This window comes from Silene latifolia, chromosome 11, assembly GCF_048544455.1.
Source record: "Silene latifolia isolate original U9 population chromosome 11, ASM4854445v1, whole genome shotgun sequence".
Classification (NCBI taxonomy): Eukaryota; Viridiplantae; Streptophyta; class Magnoliopsida; order Caryophyllales; family Caryophyllaceae; genus Silene; species Silene latifolia.
In genome coordinates this window covers 138,622,382-138,641,024 of record NC_133536.1, presented here as the reverse complement: position 1 = coordinate 138,641,024, position 18,643 = coordinate 138,622,382, and the positions used below count along the sequence as shown (strand labels likewise).

The 18,643-nt window shown below is 33.9% G+C and overlaps 1 protein-coding gene across 2 annotated transcripts in view; it reads right to left on the bottom strand.

Annotated features, from left to right (window-relative positions):
• Positions 1 to 2,136: 2,136 nt before the first annotated feature.
• LOC141611922 (phospholipid-transporting ATPase 2) overlaps positions 2,137 to 18,643 on the bottom strand; it is a 39,012-nt gene continuing 22,505 nt past the window's right edge. For both annotated transcript variants that reach the window (XM_074430576.1, XM_074430577.1), the window contains 6 exons: positions 16,184 to 16,301; positions 15,927 to 16,100; positions 15,477 to 15,528; positions 3,516 to 3,643; positions 2,916 to 3,066; positions 2,137 to 2,705 (listed from right to left, as the gene is read on the bottom strand). In XM_074430576.1, the coding sequence (XP_074286677.1) occupies positions 2,385 to 2,705; positions 2,916 to 3,066; positions 3,516 to 3,643; positions 15,477 to 15,528; positions 15,927 to 16,100; positions 16,184 to 16,301 (944 nt within the window). In that variant the 3' untranslated portion in view covers positions 2,137 to 2,384. The remainder of the gene's footprint in view (positions 2,706 to 2,915; positions 3,067 to 3,515; positions 3,644 to 15,476; positions 15,529 to 15,926; positions 16,101 to 16,183; positions 16,302 to 18,643) is intronic.

Sequence of the window (18,643 nt, the reverse complement as noted above, 5' to 3'; positions counted from 1 at the left end):
CCGTTTTAAATGCCGATTTAGTTAGCTCAACCTAGGACTGTTTTTAAGCGCGAGAATGGAGTCATAAGGGGACGATTGGTACTCGGTTTTGGGCAGGGACAAGAGCTGCCATCGTGGGTTTTCACGTTGCACTTGAGGACTGGGTTTGGGCTCGGATTTACACATCTTTTGGTTCTGTTTTGGACTGATTTTTGGGTCAGGTTATGAAGTGGTGTTTAGGGTCTGTTCTGGGCAGGATTTGGTGGTGGTGTCACACGGTGGTGGTGGCTGACTTGGCTATTTATAGGGGCTGATTTGGGTGGTCAATTAGGTGGAGTAGTGGCAGGTTGTTTGGTGATGAGCGTGGGGCTGTGCAACGGCCATTTGGGTCGTGGGTCGGGTTGGCCTTTGGCGCAACTTGGGTTTATTGAATTCATTTATTAATATAATACGAGTATGAGATATTATTTATAAGTACTTGTAAGAGTCAGATTCTTGATAATGCCTTGTATTGTTTTATTGTGAGAGTCTTGGTCCTATCGGATACTAGGGGTGAGCTATAAGCCCTCTAGTTGCGATATGATCGTCGGGATTGATGTTCCCATCCGTACTCATGGTGAGATGCAAGACATGAGTATGAATGTGACATTAAAGATCCCATGTCATATGATGTTTGCATGATCATTCTTACCCCTATTGTGACTCAAGTGTGACGTTTTACATTGTGTGACTACTTGACATTCCTTATTTACCCCTTTCGGACCTTTGGTTACGAGTGTGTGCCATGTTTCCGGATTGGGTTATCTTTCCTCTTTCGGACCTTTGGTTACGGGTGTGTGCCATGTTTCCGAATTAGGATATCCTTCCGCCTTTCTTCGGACCTTTGGTTACGGGTGTGTGCCATGTTTCCGATTAGAGGTTACTCGACCTTTGGTTACGAGTGTGTGCCATGTTTCGAGTCTTGGATACGATTGGTATATCGTTTGTCGAATCGGGTGACGTCCATCCCGAGAGTCTGGATCCAGGTTTAGAATAGGACCGTATTATGATCGTCGTCCTACCAAGAGGTTGGAGTCTAGATGGTTTGTCTTGAGTTCATACTAAGTATATGTCTTACACTTGTTGAGTCGTGTCAATCTGAGTTGGTTAACTTGGTTGTTCTACACCCTTGATTGCATATTCATTCTAACCTACCATGCCTATTCCATTAAGAAAGTACTATGCCTATCTCATCTTGATTATTCATTATATCTCCTTGTTCTTTATTGTTCATATATGATGCATGATTAATATGTTTAATTAAGTGTTTGTTACTTGCATTTCGACATATTGTGGCTGGGAGAACCTTGAGTTACTCCCCACGTTGTGGCGTTCATGTTTACATGAATGACAGGTGGTGAAGATGCTTACGTGGGGAAGACGTGTGGGCTAGCGAGAACTAACCCTTGGACCTTAGTTTCTAGTTTAGAAACCCTTTATATGTTTATTCGTGGGATATCTTTTCCCCGTTTTCTAGACTTTGGTTGTAATAACCTAAGTCTGCCCCTTGTTGTATTTGTTTCTTTTCGTTAGTGGCACTTGCGTGCTATTCTTTAACTAGTAATTTTTAAAAGTTTTTAAAATATCACAAATTTCCGTTTTAATTTATTAGTTATATTTTCCGCTTATTCGCGGGATGTCACAGTTCGTGTCGGGTTTCACGTAAATTAACGGATCATTTCGGGTTCCAGATCGAACGGATTACTGCTCGAGATTTTCGGGTTTTAACCCTGGAAAAAATGGATGAGTTCGGGTCGGGTCGAAATTTGACATGTCTATATCTTAGTCATGTCTTAAACTCATAACTTATCATTTAGTTAAAATAATATGGATACGAATTGCACAAATAACCAACTCTAATTTGTTGTATTTTACATTTATATAATATCAACTTTCGTATGACTTTAACAATATATAGAGTATTAGCTTAAAGGTAATCATCTAACCACAAAGTATAAAATAGCCTGTGAATTTCACGGTTTAAAACTAGTGAGGATAAAAGGGTTATTTTTCATGCTTTTTATGTAAAGTGGTAGAGTGAAGTTGGATGGATGAATATGGAATTATGGTAGAGTGGAGTTGAAAGGAGGAAATGCATCACAAAATGACCAAAACAAGTGAGGATAATGAATTTATTCTATCTATACTCGTATGAAAGTGAAAGAATAAGTTTAAATATTTGTTCTATTCTCTATAGCTTAGCATTCATCCAAAAAAAAAAAAAAATCCTATTACCCTTTCATTCTATACTCATTCTATACATATAATAAAACTTGCTTCTTTCTAAATCGACCTACAAAGCAATTTCTACACAAGAACTTTGGCCGAGACTACAAAAGCTATCCATAGCCATCAAGTCTACTGAATCAATTGTCCTTGCAATTTCTCGAATAGTTAGACGACAACCTCCCCTGCGACTGGAAAAAATCCCCGATCGACTTTCTGGTGGAATTCGGGGAGTCTGACAGCAGAGGCTCGTAAACTGGATTCCTGTTTTTTGTGTGACTTATCGACAAGGATGAAACTTCTTTCTCAATTACCCTTTGCTGTGGTTCTATATTACCCAGAGATAAGATGGGCCCACCTAATCGTTCTGCCTGCTGAAGTAAGTTGATTTTACTCGGTCTGTAAGTGAACCGGAAATACTTCAATGCAAGAACCGGACCGATCCCTGCTACTATAATAAGCTGAAAATAATTTACAAATTTGTTAGGAATATGGAAGTACATATCTGAGAATCAGAGGCTTGTGTGACATATCTAAGTGGGATCAACCCCAATACTTGAATTTCATTTTATTATATTGTTGAAAATGGGGTTGGACCCACCTAGAGACCGTCACATGTAAGAATTTGTGCCGTAAATGGTTTTATACGTAGAGGTAAGAGTGAGACTTACAAACATCGTTATCCAGTACGACGGCTGCTTACACAACCTAAACATGATTGTAAACATTCCCGAAGATGGAATGGCGCTGACAACCAGATTGATGACATAGAAGGCAACTAGATTACCCCAGATAGCTAAGTGCTGCAATACTGTAAAAGAACTGAAACCAGCAAACAATAGAAGTGAGAGGTATATCGAATTAGCCTTGTAAAAAATGCTGAACGTTATTATTTGAGGATGATTTCAACTATCCATGTGAGCAAAATAACAATAGAAGTGAGAGGTATATCGAACTAGTGTTTCTTTATAGTTCTATTGAAGGATTTGTGGCAAATGAAGCCATGTCCAGTGGCAAAAGGCAATTCTTGGTGCATTACTACCTATAATATTAGTAGAAACCTATAAACTACTACTATAAATTATGAAAATAATTTTCCTTCCTTTTTGTATGGATATAATTGAGTCAAAAACACGTGCCCATGAGTAATAATTGACCTTAATGGCTAAGCAAGCACAAATTGGTATCATTTTCCCTTCTTTATTTCTTTAGGTTACCATTCTAAATCACCAACATTCAAAATACTACGCAAGTCGCAAGTGATCACATACTTTGTTTCAAGAGCTACAACAAAAGCTTGTAGCCAAATGCATCCAGAGAGAGCTACCATGCCCACTTGCTCCATCTCGCTTTTTTCACCAGCATATGCATTTATGCTGATAACAAAGACAACAATAGCCTGCAGTTGGGGCAACCAGGATAATTAATTAAAGAGAAAACTAAGAAACACTACCTTTTATATACCTGAATTTCATACTTAATAATACCTTATACGAAGTAAAACTTTTTGTCAAATTACTACCTTTTAAGAACTTTTAGTATAAAAACTGATAACTTGCTTATTTTCCTGTGAAAAGAATGTAAACGGACAATATTACCCTTCACTTATGTACTCCTCCATACCATTTTGGTCATTATTACCATACTTCGATTAACCACTCTCAGATCATCCAAACTAAATGTGCCAAAATTCTGCAAAAAATTCACTTTTTTGCCCTACTCCTTAATTATGCCTAATTCAGTTGCTTTGTATGTTGTATTTTACTGTGTTTGCTAGTTTGCTTGCCACATGAGTAAATTTCTCTATTTGCTAGCTTACCCTAGTTTAATCAACATTAAACCTAAAATCGGGGTAAATATCGAAGTAGTTGTGAAATTACTAAACCTGTTACCACCATCTTTGAAAGGGAGGAAAGAGGGGAAAGAGGCTTAGATAGTGGCCCACTGAAGCGGGCAAAAAACCCCCAACAAATGCTACTACGCCACATTGTTACTAGTCTGCAAATATTTCCCCAATTCATAAAAGAAGAAAAAAACGAATGGAAGAAGTGTATATAAAAAGGCAGTTTTAGTAATTTTCCCTTGATTCGCATTCATGAAACTGACATGAGGTCTGAAGATGTGCACTTAAACAGTTATGCTCGTGGGTTACAAAAAAATGAATATACCAAATCTATAATGAATTTCACCGTTAAGTCGCTTTACTTCAGCTGTAACCTGTTTACACGCCACATTGGGTTATTTGATAGGCAAGACTGTTGAAGTATGAGACTTTTAGTGTATTCTAGAAGTTTCCGGAATGTTCTAGATTTATCCGGAATGTGCTAGAATAATGTAGAAACAACTAGAATAGTCTAGAAGGATCTAGAAGAGTCATGTATGTTCTAGATTTATGTAGAACAACCTAGAACCTTCTAGACATGTGTATAAGTGGTAAGAAACTCTAGAGAGTTCCGTGTCTAGGTCACTCTAGAATGTCATATTCTAGAGTGTTCTTGGGTTGTAATAGGAGGAGGAGGAGGAATACTATAAATAGAGGTCCTCCCTCCCATTTTGATGTATCCCAAAAATTTCACAAACAAATAATACACAAACTAATGAACCTTCAACTAATCAACTAAAGTAACTAATAACTAATCTCCACTCTACTTCCTATACTCCCCCATACACCAACAAAGACAGCAAGAATATGAAAATAACAAACAAATATGGTACCACCGGTCCACCGTACCACATGATTCTTCCGTTTTACTTTTTTTGCCTTAATCACTAGGATCTCTATATTTCTAAATTTCGCAAAAGCTGATAACGTGAAATGCCTATTTTACTGTACCAATTGAATAACCCATGTGACCATGTGGGCATGGCCTAACTAGGGGTGTTAATGAGACGAGACAGCTCGTGAGCAACTCGAGATCGGCTCAATCAAAGCTCGGCTCGCGATAGCTCGACTCGAGAGCTTAACGAGTCAAGCCGAGCAAACGCTAGCTCGGCTCGAAAAGCTCGTGAGCGGCTCGAGCTTGTGTGATTATATAAGATATTGCTCATATTTTATAAAATATTTTATCTTGATTATATCTTTGTATCACATATATCAAATGGCTCACCGATTTGCCAAATATTTTACATTTAACCTTGAAGCCTGGTTATTGAAAATATCGGAAGCAAAAAAAATAAAAAACTTAACCATTATATATAGGCTCGATTTGAGCTCGAGCTCGTCTTAAAGCTCGCAAGCTTGATAGCGAGCACACTTTTTACAAGCTCGGGTAAGCTCGAGATCGGCTCAAGATTGAGTTTTGATTCTTGAGCACAAGCCGAGCAAGGCCAAGCTCGGGCTCGGCTCGGCTCGTTAGCACCCCTAGGCCTAACTAATTAATTTAACATTGACCCTCATTTCCCACCTAAGGACTTCCACCCATTTCTGGATCATCTTTAACTCTTCATTTTCAATCTCTCACCTCATTTTTGTCTCTTGTGTATTGCCTCCATACTCCCCTCCAAAAAACCTAGATATACTCTCTTCCATCATCTCACCTCATCTCTTTAACACTTCACTTTATCAATAGGCAATCAGCTAAATGTTCTCTCTCTTACACATCTTTTAAGGCATGTCCATCTTGGTCAATTCTTTCAAACGCGCTCCCTTAATAATCAATTGTTTTAAGAACAAATGTAACGCAAAGCTTTCTAGTGATGCCTCGTTGCCTTGTCTAACATATCCATGTTGCCTTGTTTGACACTTCCACCAAACGAGGCACATGGACAACGAACCCAAACTTGACATTTTGTCTCCAAGAGTCAGACAAGCTTCCGGTCAGTATTAGCAACATAGTACATGTCAGACTTCACCTACCACTCCAACCTAAAGTATACTAGTTTGATAGCCCGTGCGTTGCAACGGGGTAATTAACTTAGTTATAATTATATTTAAAAAAAAGTTATAAGGGTTTAATGTTACATCATATGGGTAATAATTTGTTTAGATATGATTAAAATATTTGTCAAATGAAATGTAAAAGTTCTTATATAAAATTATAAATATCACTTGAACATAATATAGGAAATATATATTATATTATAGTAATAATAATAATTAAAAGATTATCCACTATATTTTTTATATCAAAAAAATTATTTAGAATACTTTCCTAAAAACATTTTTAATAATACACTCTTATAAGCTCTAAAAGACAATGCTTAAGAGACTCAAAAGATTTTGTCTTGATACTTAGGTTTCAAGGATGACTCATATTTATAATCATAGGATCACCCACTTAATGGTAATCTTCCGATGTGGGACAATTATACTATTTATACATAATATATTTACCACACCTACATAATTTTTCAATGTGGGACAAATAACATATTAAGAAATACACCATCTTTTTTAATTATTAAAATATGAGTGAATAATAATACATTCTTCATACCATTGAATTGTTTACATTTTCTATCTTAGTCCGTTCTGCTTGATTGTCTACGTTTTTATATATATATGAATATTTTTTATTCAATTAAATGACTCACATCCCCTTGTCTACTTTTATATCTTTTGGTGGGTGAGTGCCAAAATTTGAGGGGCTTACATTAGAGTAGTTGTGTAAGTATACATATGAAAAGTAGAGATACCCCACTTTCTTAGTATTTATGCAAAAAGCGAATGTAAACAATTCATTGGAAGAGAGGAAATAGTAAATAATACAAAATTTATACTCAAATGAAAGCATTTTCGTTACGAAACATAATATTTAACTTTCGAAATGTTTTGCATTATACTTTTTGGTTAAATTGATAGCCAAGCAATTCTTTTATGTAAAACCACCAAATTCAAAAGCATAATTTGTTTGAGCTTATAACTATTTATCGTTTTATAGAAAAAATTAAATTAAATTTATATCTCTCCATCTCATTTTATTAATTGTTTTAGGATGCTGCACATAAATTAAATTAATGTTAGTCTTATCAGGTATATGCAATCATTGATCTTTGAAAATATAAAATAAGTATTTTCACCAATCTAATTGTTTAAATTACATATCAATACTATATATTAAATCCAGAAACCAAGAGACTTTAATGTAATTAAAGAAAGTTATACAAATTAATTATACTATATAGTTTTAAATCAATAGCATCGTGTGATGGACCCGATTAAGGGATCTCAATGTAAATATTATATAGTTTGGGTTAAAATTAAATTATATAGAAGCTTGGTAATTTTCCTAAACATGGTCAATTTCCTTAAAATAAAATAATTAATTAAGATGGTCAATTTCCTTAAAATAAAATAATTAATTAAGATGCTCAATTTCAAGGAGACTAAAAGAAAGAAGATGCCTGGTAATTTTCCTAAATATTTATAGAAGACTAGAAGATGGTTAATTTCCTTAAAATAAAATAATTAATTAGTATAAACATACACACTTATGGTATTAATTATTATATCATCATAAAACTATATATTAAATTTAAAATCTATACAATTTTATTAAACTATAAAATTATATATTAAATTTAAAATCTATGCAATTTTATTAAACTTTATAGTATTGATTAGATGTATAGAGATGTTAATTAATTAACATACAAAAATATAATAAGTAGGTTATAAATAATTCAAGTTAAATTCCATAATAATATTGCATAATTCTTTCGATATAATTTAATGCATATATGTAATATATTTATATAAATATATAATCCTCTTAAAATTGCATGCCTAAGTAGTAAAAGTAATTAAAGAATTGTAGTAACATTGGTTATAGTTATATGATAGTAATCACTCATTTGAATAGTAAAAGTAACAATATTATCAGCGAGATTAGTGAGAATGGTAGAAACAACGGGAGTAGTGAAATAATCAATATTAATGCGGCAATAGTGAAAGTAACAATAATTACGGCGGGAGTAGTGAAATCATCAATATTAATGCGACAGTAGTAACAGTAACAATGATTACGGGCAAGTAGTGAAATGTTATTACTAATGTTTCATTAATAAAAGGTAAAATATTAATAGCGGTAGTAGTGAATTTGTCTCAAAATTTATTTCATCCTAATTTTAGGATATGTTATAAAAAATATATTAATGATAAATTTATGGGTTACGCAACTTTAAGTAATTTTATTTAATGAAAAAAAAAATTAATAGTAAGTAGAGGTAGCCCGGGCGAAGCCGGGCACCAATACTAGTTTTTATTTTATTTTCCTAACACGACTTTTAATATGAAATGGAGGTACCAATAAAATGCATAAATAAATGTAACATGTTTTTTTTTTCCGGGTGCGATTTCGATTAATGGTTAAAATTATGATTTTGTATATTATTTTTTTATATAACACCTAATTTTATTATAATTTATAAATTTTCTATTTTACTATAAAGATTCTAATTATCTATGTCAGATTAATAAGCAATTTAGGTAGCACCATTTTATTTTAAATTGTTATTTTGTTTAATAAAGTTATCATACTATCGATTATCCTGAATAAAACATATTATAATATCACTAATATGTAATCGCATTTATAAATATTTACGTAATTAATATTTGTATGTTAGTTTATTGTAACTGAGGTGTGCCGTTAATACAAACTCTTATTATAAGAGTTCTTTAGACTCTCAAAAGATTTTGAATTGATACCTAAGTTTCAAGAATGTCTCTTATTTATAATCATAGCATCACCCTACCTTATGGTAATTTTCTGATGCGGGACAATTCTACTATTTATACTCAGTATATTCACCACACGTATATTATTTTTCAATGTGGGATAAATAACATACTAAGACATACAACATCTAAATAAGAACACAAACACCATATACCGTATTTATTGGCAATATTGCATTTGTATATACACCCACGTTATCATTTGTAAATAAACACCCACGTTAATTATTTGTTTTTGTTCTTTATTAATGTTGCCATTGTACTTGTTAACCTAACTATCTAATTTCTAATTAACTCTCTTTGTTTAAATCTCATCCTAATTTTTCCTTACTATCGATTTTTTATGGTTGGAGTTTCGTCCTATATACTATATATGTACCTTATCAGGCATCATGATTCATGTATATAATAGTCCGGTGTGTGCATAATAGATTACTTATAAAAAACATACGACATTCATAATTTTTGGTGCTACGTATAGTCTTAAAAGCTGCAAAAATTCTATTAAAAATTCTATTCCTATAACTCGCCGTTAAAGTTTGCTTGATGAGTGGATTATGGCATATTATTATTATTATTATTATAGTGAGGAATATAGTAATTATTTGATATTAGTACGTTTTTATTTTGTATCATAATTAAAATATGTGCAAATGATATGAAATCTATAATTTAATGATAACATTTATTTTACCACGAATCTAGTTATATAATTTCATAATTTTTGTATGATACTTTTTTGTCAAATAAAATGTAAAATATTTTATATAAAAATTATAAACATAACTTAAATATAATATAGGAAATATATATTATAATAATAACTAAAAAAAATTCCATTTTATTTTTTATATCATGCTGAGGAGATAATGATATAAGCTCTTAAGAGTTCTCTAGGACAATACTCAAGAGACTCAAAAGATTTTGGGTTGATACCTAAGTTCCAACGATGCCTCTTATTTATAATCACGGGATCACCCATCTTATGTTAATCTTTCGATGTGGGACAATTCTATTATTTATGCATGGTATATTCAACACACCTACATTATTTTTCAATATGAGACATATAACATACTAAGAAATACATCATCTTTAATATGTGCAAATTATATGAAATTTATACTCTAATGATAGTATTTTTTAGCACGAATCTAATTATATTATTTTCATAATTTTTGTAATGACATTTTTTGTCAAATGAAATGTAAAAGTTCTTGTATAAAAATTAGAAACATCACTTGAATATAAAATAGGAAATATTTATTATAGTAATAATTAAAAGATTCTCCACTTTATTTTTATATGTAAAATATTATCTATGAAACTTTCCTAAACTAATTTTTGATGATGTGGACGGTCTAGAATCGCTTGAAAAAACTCTCTTTTATATATATATATATATAGAGGCGGGATCTCGTGAGTTTGGTTCTTATGGTGAGTTTGTGCTTTAAAATCTCGGCCATTGAATTAAGGTAAATCGACGGATGAGATGAATCTCAACATAATAAAAAAAAAAAGAATATAGTCCTCAAAAACACTTTCGCTGTATCAACAGCTATCACACGACCCTATTCAAGTTTCTATCTCCTTATTCATGGATAGGTGTCAATGGAGTAAAAATTTAGTCAGCTTCCCACCGTTGCCACCGTCGATCTTTACTCCGTCATTTTCTTCTGGACTTTTTCAATTAATTACATCAATCAATTGCACTTATTAATTTGAATTAATTGAATTGAAGTTGAATTTCTAGTTGCAATTTATTCGCTTTGAATCGAAGGTAGCTCGGAAGATAATCAGCTCGTAAAGAGCTCGCCAATCTCATCAATTTATTCGCTTTAAAGGAGCTGTACCGAACTCGGATTCGATGTGAAGCTTGTATTAATGATAGTTGGAGCGTGACAAGGTTCGAATTGGGTTGATGGTGATGTATGACGAAATGAAGGTGGGTGATGGAGTTTGTAGATGGTTGGTTGAGTGAGGTGTTGGGTTTCGCTGGTGGCTGCACCTGAAGGAGCACGGTGGTTCATTTCTGGGGAGCGTCGAGGGTGTACTGGCTCGTTGTTGTCGGCGATGAAGATAGAACGGTAGGTCAGAGGAGCTTGTGGTGGTTTGCTCGGGTTTGTCGCCGATTGATGTCGGGTTCATATGGTGATGAGTATTGGTGAATGGAATCGGGGTTTCGATTCCAAGCAGAGGGTTGCACGAAATTGCAGCGATTGGCGATTACAGTGTTTTGCGGTGTAGCAGTGGCGGTCGGTTCATTTTTGCATTTTTTCGTAGTCAAATTGCGAAATGTGCTCGAATTGTGGTCTGAGATAGGACCCAAGTGTGTGTCGGGATTCATTTTGGCTATCCAAGATCTGCAAAGATAACGTTCCTGGGTTGAGTAGTTTGATCAAGAAAGACAGGCGAAAGTCCTTGGCTTTTTTATCAGTTCACTTATTGTTCATTTCCTAAGATAATGCAGGATATTGATGATATTGATGGCGTGTTGAATACCGCGGTTGGAGGTGGCGAGAAAGGGTATGTAGGTGTTCTACATGAGGGAGCATTCGAAACGAAGGTTAATGCGACAGTTGAGGGGACGAATCCTGCGGATTTGCTGGATTCGACGGATAAGGATATGTTGGATGCGAAATATTAGGAGATGAGTATGTATGATGTATGTCTGTATGTCTGTATAGTGTAATGTGCTTCTGGTCGGTTGTTTACTTGTTTGTAGCCGGTTAAATTAATTCAACTCATTTTCAGAGCTTTGTACGGTCCTATAGTCTTTTAAAACTCGTATTAGTCAAAGGTCAAACCAAGTATTGTCCCAAATATACCAAGTACTTGGGTCAAAAGATGACATGTCCGTAATTAAGGGTGACATGTCCGTAATTAAGGGTAACACTGGAGTAACAGTCCAATAGCACTTAAATAACATCAGAATAACACCGAAATAATACTCCAATAACACACGGATAACACTACAATAACACCACAATAACACTACAATAACAGCACAATAACACGGGAAAAAAAGAAGAGTAAAAAATCAAAGTAGTAAAAAAAATCAAAGTAACACCGGAATAACATCACAATAACAGCAGAATAGCAGCAGAATAACAGCACAATAACAAGTGGTAAAAAAAAAAAGAAAAAAAATTAAAGTGGCACCGGAATAACATCACAATGACACCAGAATAACAGTACAATAACATGCGGTAAAAAAAAGCAAAAAAAATCAAAGTAGTAAAAAAATCAAAGTGACACCGGAATAACATCACAATAACAGAACAATAACACGTGGTAAAAAAAAAGAAAAAAAAAAAATCAAAGTTGTAAAAAAAATCAAAGTGACAGCAGAATAACATCACAATAACAGCGGAATAACAATAACAGCACAATAACACGTGGTAAAAAAAAAAAAAATCAAAGTAAAAAAAAAAAAGCACAATAACAGCATAATAACACGAGGTAAAAAAAAGTAAGAGTAAAATAAAATTAAAGTAAAAAAAAACGTTGGTACAAAAAGAGAGAAAAAAAGTTAACATAATGAGAAAATTAGAGAAAAACATAGGAGGGAAAAAGAATCAAAGTCGTAAAAAAAAGCACAATAACAATAACAGCATAATAACACGAGGTAAAAAAAAACGAGAGAAAAAAAATTAAAGTAAAAAAAAAAAAGAGTAACACTAGAAAAAAGAGAAAATAAGTAAATGACAGTGGTTTTATATGACAGGTAAGATTAGATCTTTGCCATTCATCTCTAATATAATCTAGTGACTGAGATTTCCAAGCACAAACTCACCATAAGAAACAAATCTCTCTCTCTCTCTCTCTCTCTCTCTCTCTATATATATATATATATATATATATATATATAGAGAGAGAGAGAGAGAGGCGGGATCTCGTGAGTTTGGTTCTTATGGTGAGTTGTGAGTTTGGAAATCTAGACCATTAGATCTTACTCAATCTACGGATTAGATTGCTTGACCCCACTCTGAGTCTCTGACTTTTATTTTTTAGTCGCTCCTATTCTATTCTCTTTCATTTTAATTTCTTCATCCTTTTTCTTACCATTTTCCAAATCAATTTTTTTCTTATCATCGATTCATGGCCACACTCAATCCAAATCAATTATTTTTTACCTAAATTTTCCCCCAAATCTGAACCCTAATTTCGCTAATAATCTTAATTTTATCCCCGTAAATTTGATTATTAAATCAGCTCGAATGGATTGATCGTGCATTAGTATTTAGGCTTGATTTTGGTGCGGAGGTGAGATGTAGGCGGCTGATTTCTGGCCAGTTTTGGGTCAATTGAAGTTGAGCGAGTTAGTGATGTATCCTCGGAGGTAACGGAGACAGTGGGAGGTGTCGGTGGGCTTGGTGGTGTTGGGGCTGATGCTGGTGGATGGTGGTGGTGCTTGTGTTGCTTGGTGGTGTTGGGGCTGACTGTTCAATGGTGCGCGAAACCGACATCAGCCGCGGTTGGAATGAGGAATCGAGGAGATGAGTTAGGTGGTCGTATTGGTTGTTGGTGCTGGTGGTCATGATGATGGAAGGGAGCGGTGCCGTCAATGTTGGGAGATGCGACAGTGGCGTTAAAACCCGACTGTTCTCAATTGGCCGATCAAATAGCAGCCAAACTACAATATTCCAGAGTTCGATCAAAAAGCTTATTTGTTGCCTCAAGCAGTTCACATTGAAATGCTTTGCTGGTTTCTTACAAAACTTTTTTCTTATTTTGTAGAAACTTCAGGTATACTTCTTCCAATTGAATGTGGTTGATATATTTTGATCGCTATCCATATTAAAGAATGAAATAAGATTCTTTTCTCTCTCTGTTTTTTTTTTACTAGCTGCTATATTTTGCTTATTCTAGTGATAAATAACTTGGACGAGAATGCTATCTAGTGCTTAGTTTTCTTGAAAAGACAATAGTTTACTCTATTAAAGCCATAAAGTACACTATTTTACTCTTATCATGGAAAGGAAATGGTTTTCGGAAAAGTGGTAAAGCATGCAACTTGCTAGCTAGCTACATTTAACTCCTTATAAATTCAGATTTCTTTCAAATCTGTAATGAAATCAAGCCGGCCATTTCTCAATAATGGGTTGATCTTATTTTATTCTTGTTTTTCTTGTTTCTACACTTTTGTTCCTTTCTATTGTGTCAGGTACGCTCTTAGATATAAACTTGAATATTACGTATAGTTCGAGTGTACATCACAATAACAGCAGAATAACAGTAGAATAACAGTACAATAACATGTGGTAAAAAAAAGGAAAAAAAATCAAGGTCGTAAAAAAAATTAAAGTGGCACCGGAATAACATCACAATAACACCAGAATAACAGCACAATAACATGTGGTAAAAAACAGAGTAAAAAATCATAGTAAAAAAAATCAAAGTAGTAAAAAATATCAAAATGACACCGGAATAACATCACAATAATGAGAATAACGGTAGAGAATAACAAAGACAATAACACGTGGTAAAAAAAAGGAAAAAAATCAAAGTCGTAAAAAAATCAAAGTAACAATGAGAATAACATCATAATAACAGCGGAATAACAATAACAGCACAATAACATGTGGTAAAAAAAAAAAAAAAAAAAAAAGAGAAAAATAAAAGTCGTAAAAAAAATCAAAGTAACAGCAGAATAACATCACAATAACAGCGGAATAACAATAACATGTGGTAAAAAAAAGAGAAAAAATCAAAGTCGTAAAAAAATCAAAGTAAAAAAAAAGCACAATAACAGCATAATAACAGTATAACACGAGGTAAAAAAAATAAGAGTAAAAAAATTTCAAGTAAAAAAAAATCCGGTACAAAAAGAAAAAGAAAAAAATGTAACATAATGAGTAAATTAAAGAAAAACACAAGAGAAAAAAAAATCAAAGTGGTAAAAAAAGCATAATAACACGAGGTAAAAAAAAAGGAGAAAAAAAAAATTAAAGTAAAAAAAAGTAACATTAGAAAAAAGAGAAAATAAGTGTTTTTATATGACATGTAAGATTAGATCTTGACCATTCATCTCTAATATAATCTAGTGGTTGACATTTCAAAGCGCAAAACTCACAACTCACCATAAGAAACCAAACTCACAAGATCCTATCTCTCTCTATATATATATATATAACTACCAAAATTCATCTTCCAAGGAAGGAGTTGAGCAACGTTGGCGCTAATGATCCGATCACTTCACCTCACCTGAACCATCAAACTATGCTAACTGCTCACAGAGTAAAGAATCAAACACCACCTTGATTTGTACTTCGTATTCTACTTAGTTCCTAGGAACTTTCTATTGCTATCAAAACTCCATCATCTTACACCAAGAGAGCATAAAAGTGGCAAGAGGTTGAATTTCATAGAAAGAGAAATCGTATGACAAACAGACAGCTCAAGTAAAGTTTAAGAGACAACTAACAAAAAAAAGCTTCAAAAGACGCCAAAAAATATGGATGATGGCTAATCATGATTAAAAAACAGTTGAAAGTGAGAAATTATCCATACAAAGTAGCAACATCAAAAAGTTAGAAAATAGGCCACATACATGAAAGAGAGATCGTCCGAACCACCCAGCGAATGTGCTTGGATTCAAAACCCTGTACACAAGATGAACATCATTTGGACCAATCATGTGGACAAAAATATGTATATGTCCGCCTTTCTTGTCACAGAATAATAACTATTTTACTTTATCTAATCTAGTTTATGTTCTGTGAGATGAGAATATTCGGTAAACAAGGAAACAAGGATGTTTAGCCAAGTGGTTAAGGTTGAGGTCATGGGAAAACTCCCAACTATAAATCCCTCTCCACTTTGATTATACTGGCCGTTGCGCCTCACATTACACCAAAAAAAAGGGAATATTAAATAGGTAAAAGAGAAGACCAGTAGTTAATGTCTTTAACATAGCAAGACTTTTATGATGAAATGGTGGCGAGCCATGTAGCTACATGTGATTAATCATATATTTTAACACTGATAAGCGAAAACATACCTTCCAGCTTGACAGTAAAATAAGATTTGAGGATGCTGCATCACAGTTCTTTCACTTAGATCTTTGTCAAGAACACTAGCTAGAACGGGAACACTTGTGTAGAAAACATTATAAGCCATCAAACTAACAGAATTGAAAAGGCTAGTACCGGAGATGCCTGAAACAAAAGAGAAGCTGAATATTCTCGAGTTAGCTTGAAGAATGATTACACAAAACCATATCAAATACAAATAAACTCATTGAATGTAATGACATACAATATCTGTATGAAGCAGATAATAAGGGATTTGTAGAAGGAATACTGGGAGAGAAATGCTGTCCGGTTATATGAATAACGCCCATGAACAAGAATCAGTCTCTTCAAGAATCTGAATTCTGCAATTGATGGGTCAATAAAAGAATTTTCAATGTTAATATCCAGCCAGGATTAGCACAGTAAGTATTTATATACAATTTTATGTTTAACGAGATTTCTAAAACATGAAAACACAACACATTTATACAGTTCCGCTGGTAAGGTAACTGACATGAGATCATGGAGGTATGGCCAAACAGCACTAGTCGCTAGATAAATTTAGTGTAGCAAAATAAAAAGCTAATAGGTCGCAGTTGTCGCTTTTTGTAAAATATCGAAAGTTAAACTGAGGCAAAGATTCAAAAATAGAAGAAGAATATAATACTATGACTATGTCAGGATGACAACAGACTTATATTAGTTAGATGTAAGATGAATTATTTAGATATAAAAGAGCTTTCTGTATCTTTATTAAAATAGTTAAGATTATGTTCTGCAGATAGACTTGATCACCAATCATATTACACCAAACAGATCCATTAAACTACACTTAGGTCATGACCTGTTGACAGTCAGCACAACTTCTCAAAGTATGCACAGTCATTCCTATTAAATTAAGGAATATTACATATTTTACGAGGGAGTGCAAAATACAAATACAAGATTGTTCTTCTATGTAAGAAACGTACAGAGCGGATAAGGACAAAGTAGTGACCCAACAAATTCTATATTTTTTTTTTTGGTGTGGAGGAGCAAGGTGAAAACCTTGAGAAACAAAAGACCACGAAAACAGAGCAAAGCAAAATAAAGAAAAAAGAAACGCAAAGCAAACTACACTACCCTACTACAAAAACACAGCTAAGAAACTAGGACGAGTAGAACGGAACCACTCGTGGCCACGACACGCCTCCAACAAATTCTATATGCGAGTCAAAAACAAATGAGGAGATGGCATCTAAAGCAACAAACAAATGCAAGACTAAAAATTATACAAGACAGATTTATAAAGTCGTTCTGTTTGGGAAGGTTGACTCGTGCTATTTAAGCCGCAAAACCCTATAAGATCCCAAGGATGAATACTTTGTAACTATCCCCCACCTTTTAACCACATGAAAGTATGAAACTCATATATGACCTCAAACGCTCCAGGTATAGTAAGTAGTAACTTGTGCCAGCATCTTCTGTCATTTACAGAAGACCCACGGCAAAATAGACTCACGGTAGAAACAAATGTCTCCATGAATCAACATTACTATAGAAGACATGCATGCTAGGGTATCCTCCGTACTTATTATATAGATCGACTTTCTTATTAAGTAGATAAAAGGTACCTAGACCAAAATTGGTGTTCTGCAGTGCCGTTCGAGTTCCATCTAGGATGAATACTTTGTAACTATCCCCCACCTTTTTCCGATAAGAACAATAGCAGTTACAGGACACCAAGAGGATGACACTGATATCCTAAAAGAGACCATGGGGGGATGACGCTCATGTACAAAAAGACATCACTGAGGTGACGACAATATACAAAATGAGAGCAAAATAATAATGCTATCAAACTATCGTGATTGATGTTATCTAAAGAAAGGAAAAAAGACAGGTTTCCATTTGGGTAAAGCGCGTGGCTCCACCTATGTTCCTTGCAATCCAAGTGCACCATCAAATACAAAGAAACCATCTTCCAAATCCAACCAAACCTTTTTGATCATTCAATTTCAAGTAGAGAGCGTATCTTTATACTTGTGAGCATAGTATTAAATCTCGGTTTCGGTCACGGTCATGGTATCAGTTGTCGTGGTCTAATCTCGCCAATATCACCTCAAAATGCTGTAAAATGCGATCACGGTAACTTCCAAAATCTTTAGTATTGGGTCGCTTATCAGTGTTGCAACAGATGTTTAAAACCATGCTTGTGAGGATGAACCAAACTTACACCCAAGAGATACGATCATAACGTCACAAATATCCAAATGCAGGAGAGCACAACTTGATCAATGGACTCTTCATTCTCACGAATCTCACCACAAAAAGATCACCGTCTAGCCATGCCAAAACTTCTCCTATTGAGCATCTTTTGCAGGGATTCTCTATTTGACTACTATCAAAGCTAAAAAAAAACGATTCAACTCTTTAAGAGGAGTTTTATTCTTTCAACTCTTAATGGCTGGAAAGTCAATGACGATGCTAAAAAAAATACTCGCTGCATTCCACTCAATTCTATACATTTTCTTGTTTTGGATATTTCATTCAATTCTATACGTTTCCTTTATATAAGTAAGTTTTAAGTCTCAAAGTTACCATTATACCCCTCCTAAATCTCTCATCCTACGCACCCTACCATCACTCAGCATGGTAAACCCCACTTTCCTGTCCTCACCACTACCACCCTATCTACACCACTCATTATCACCATTTTCTGTCC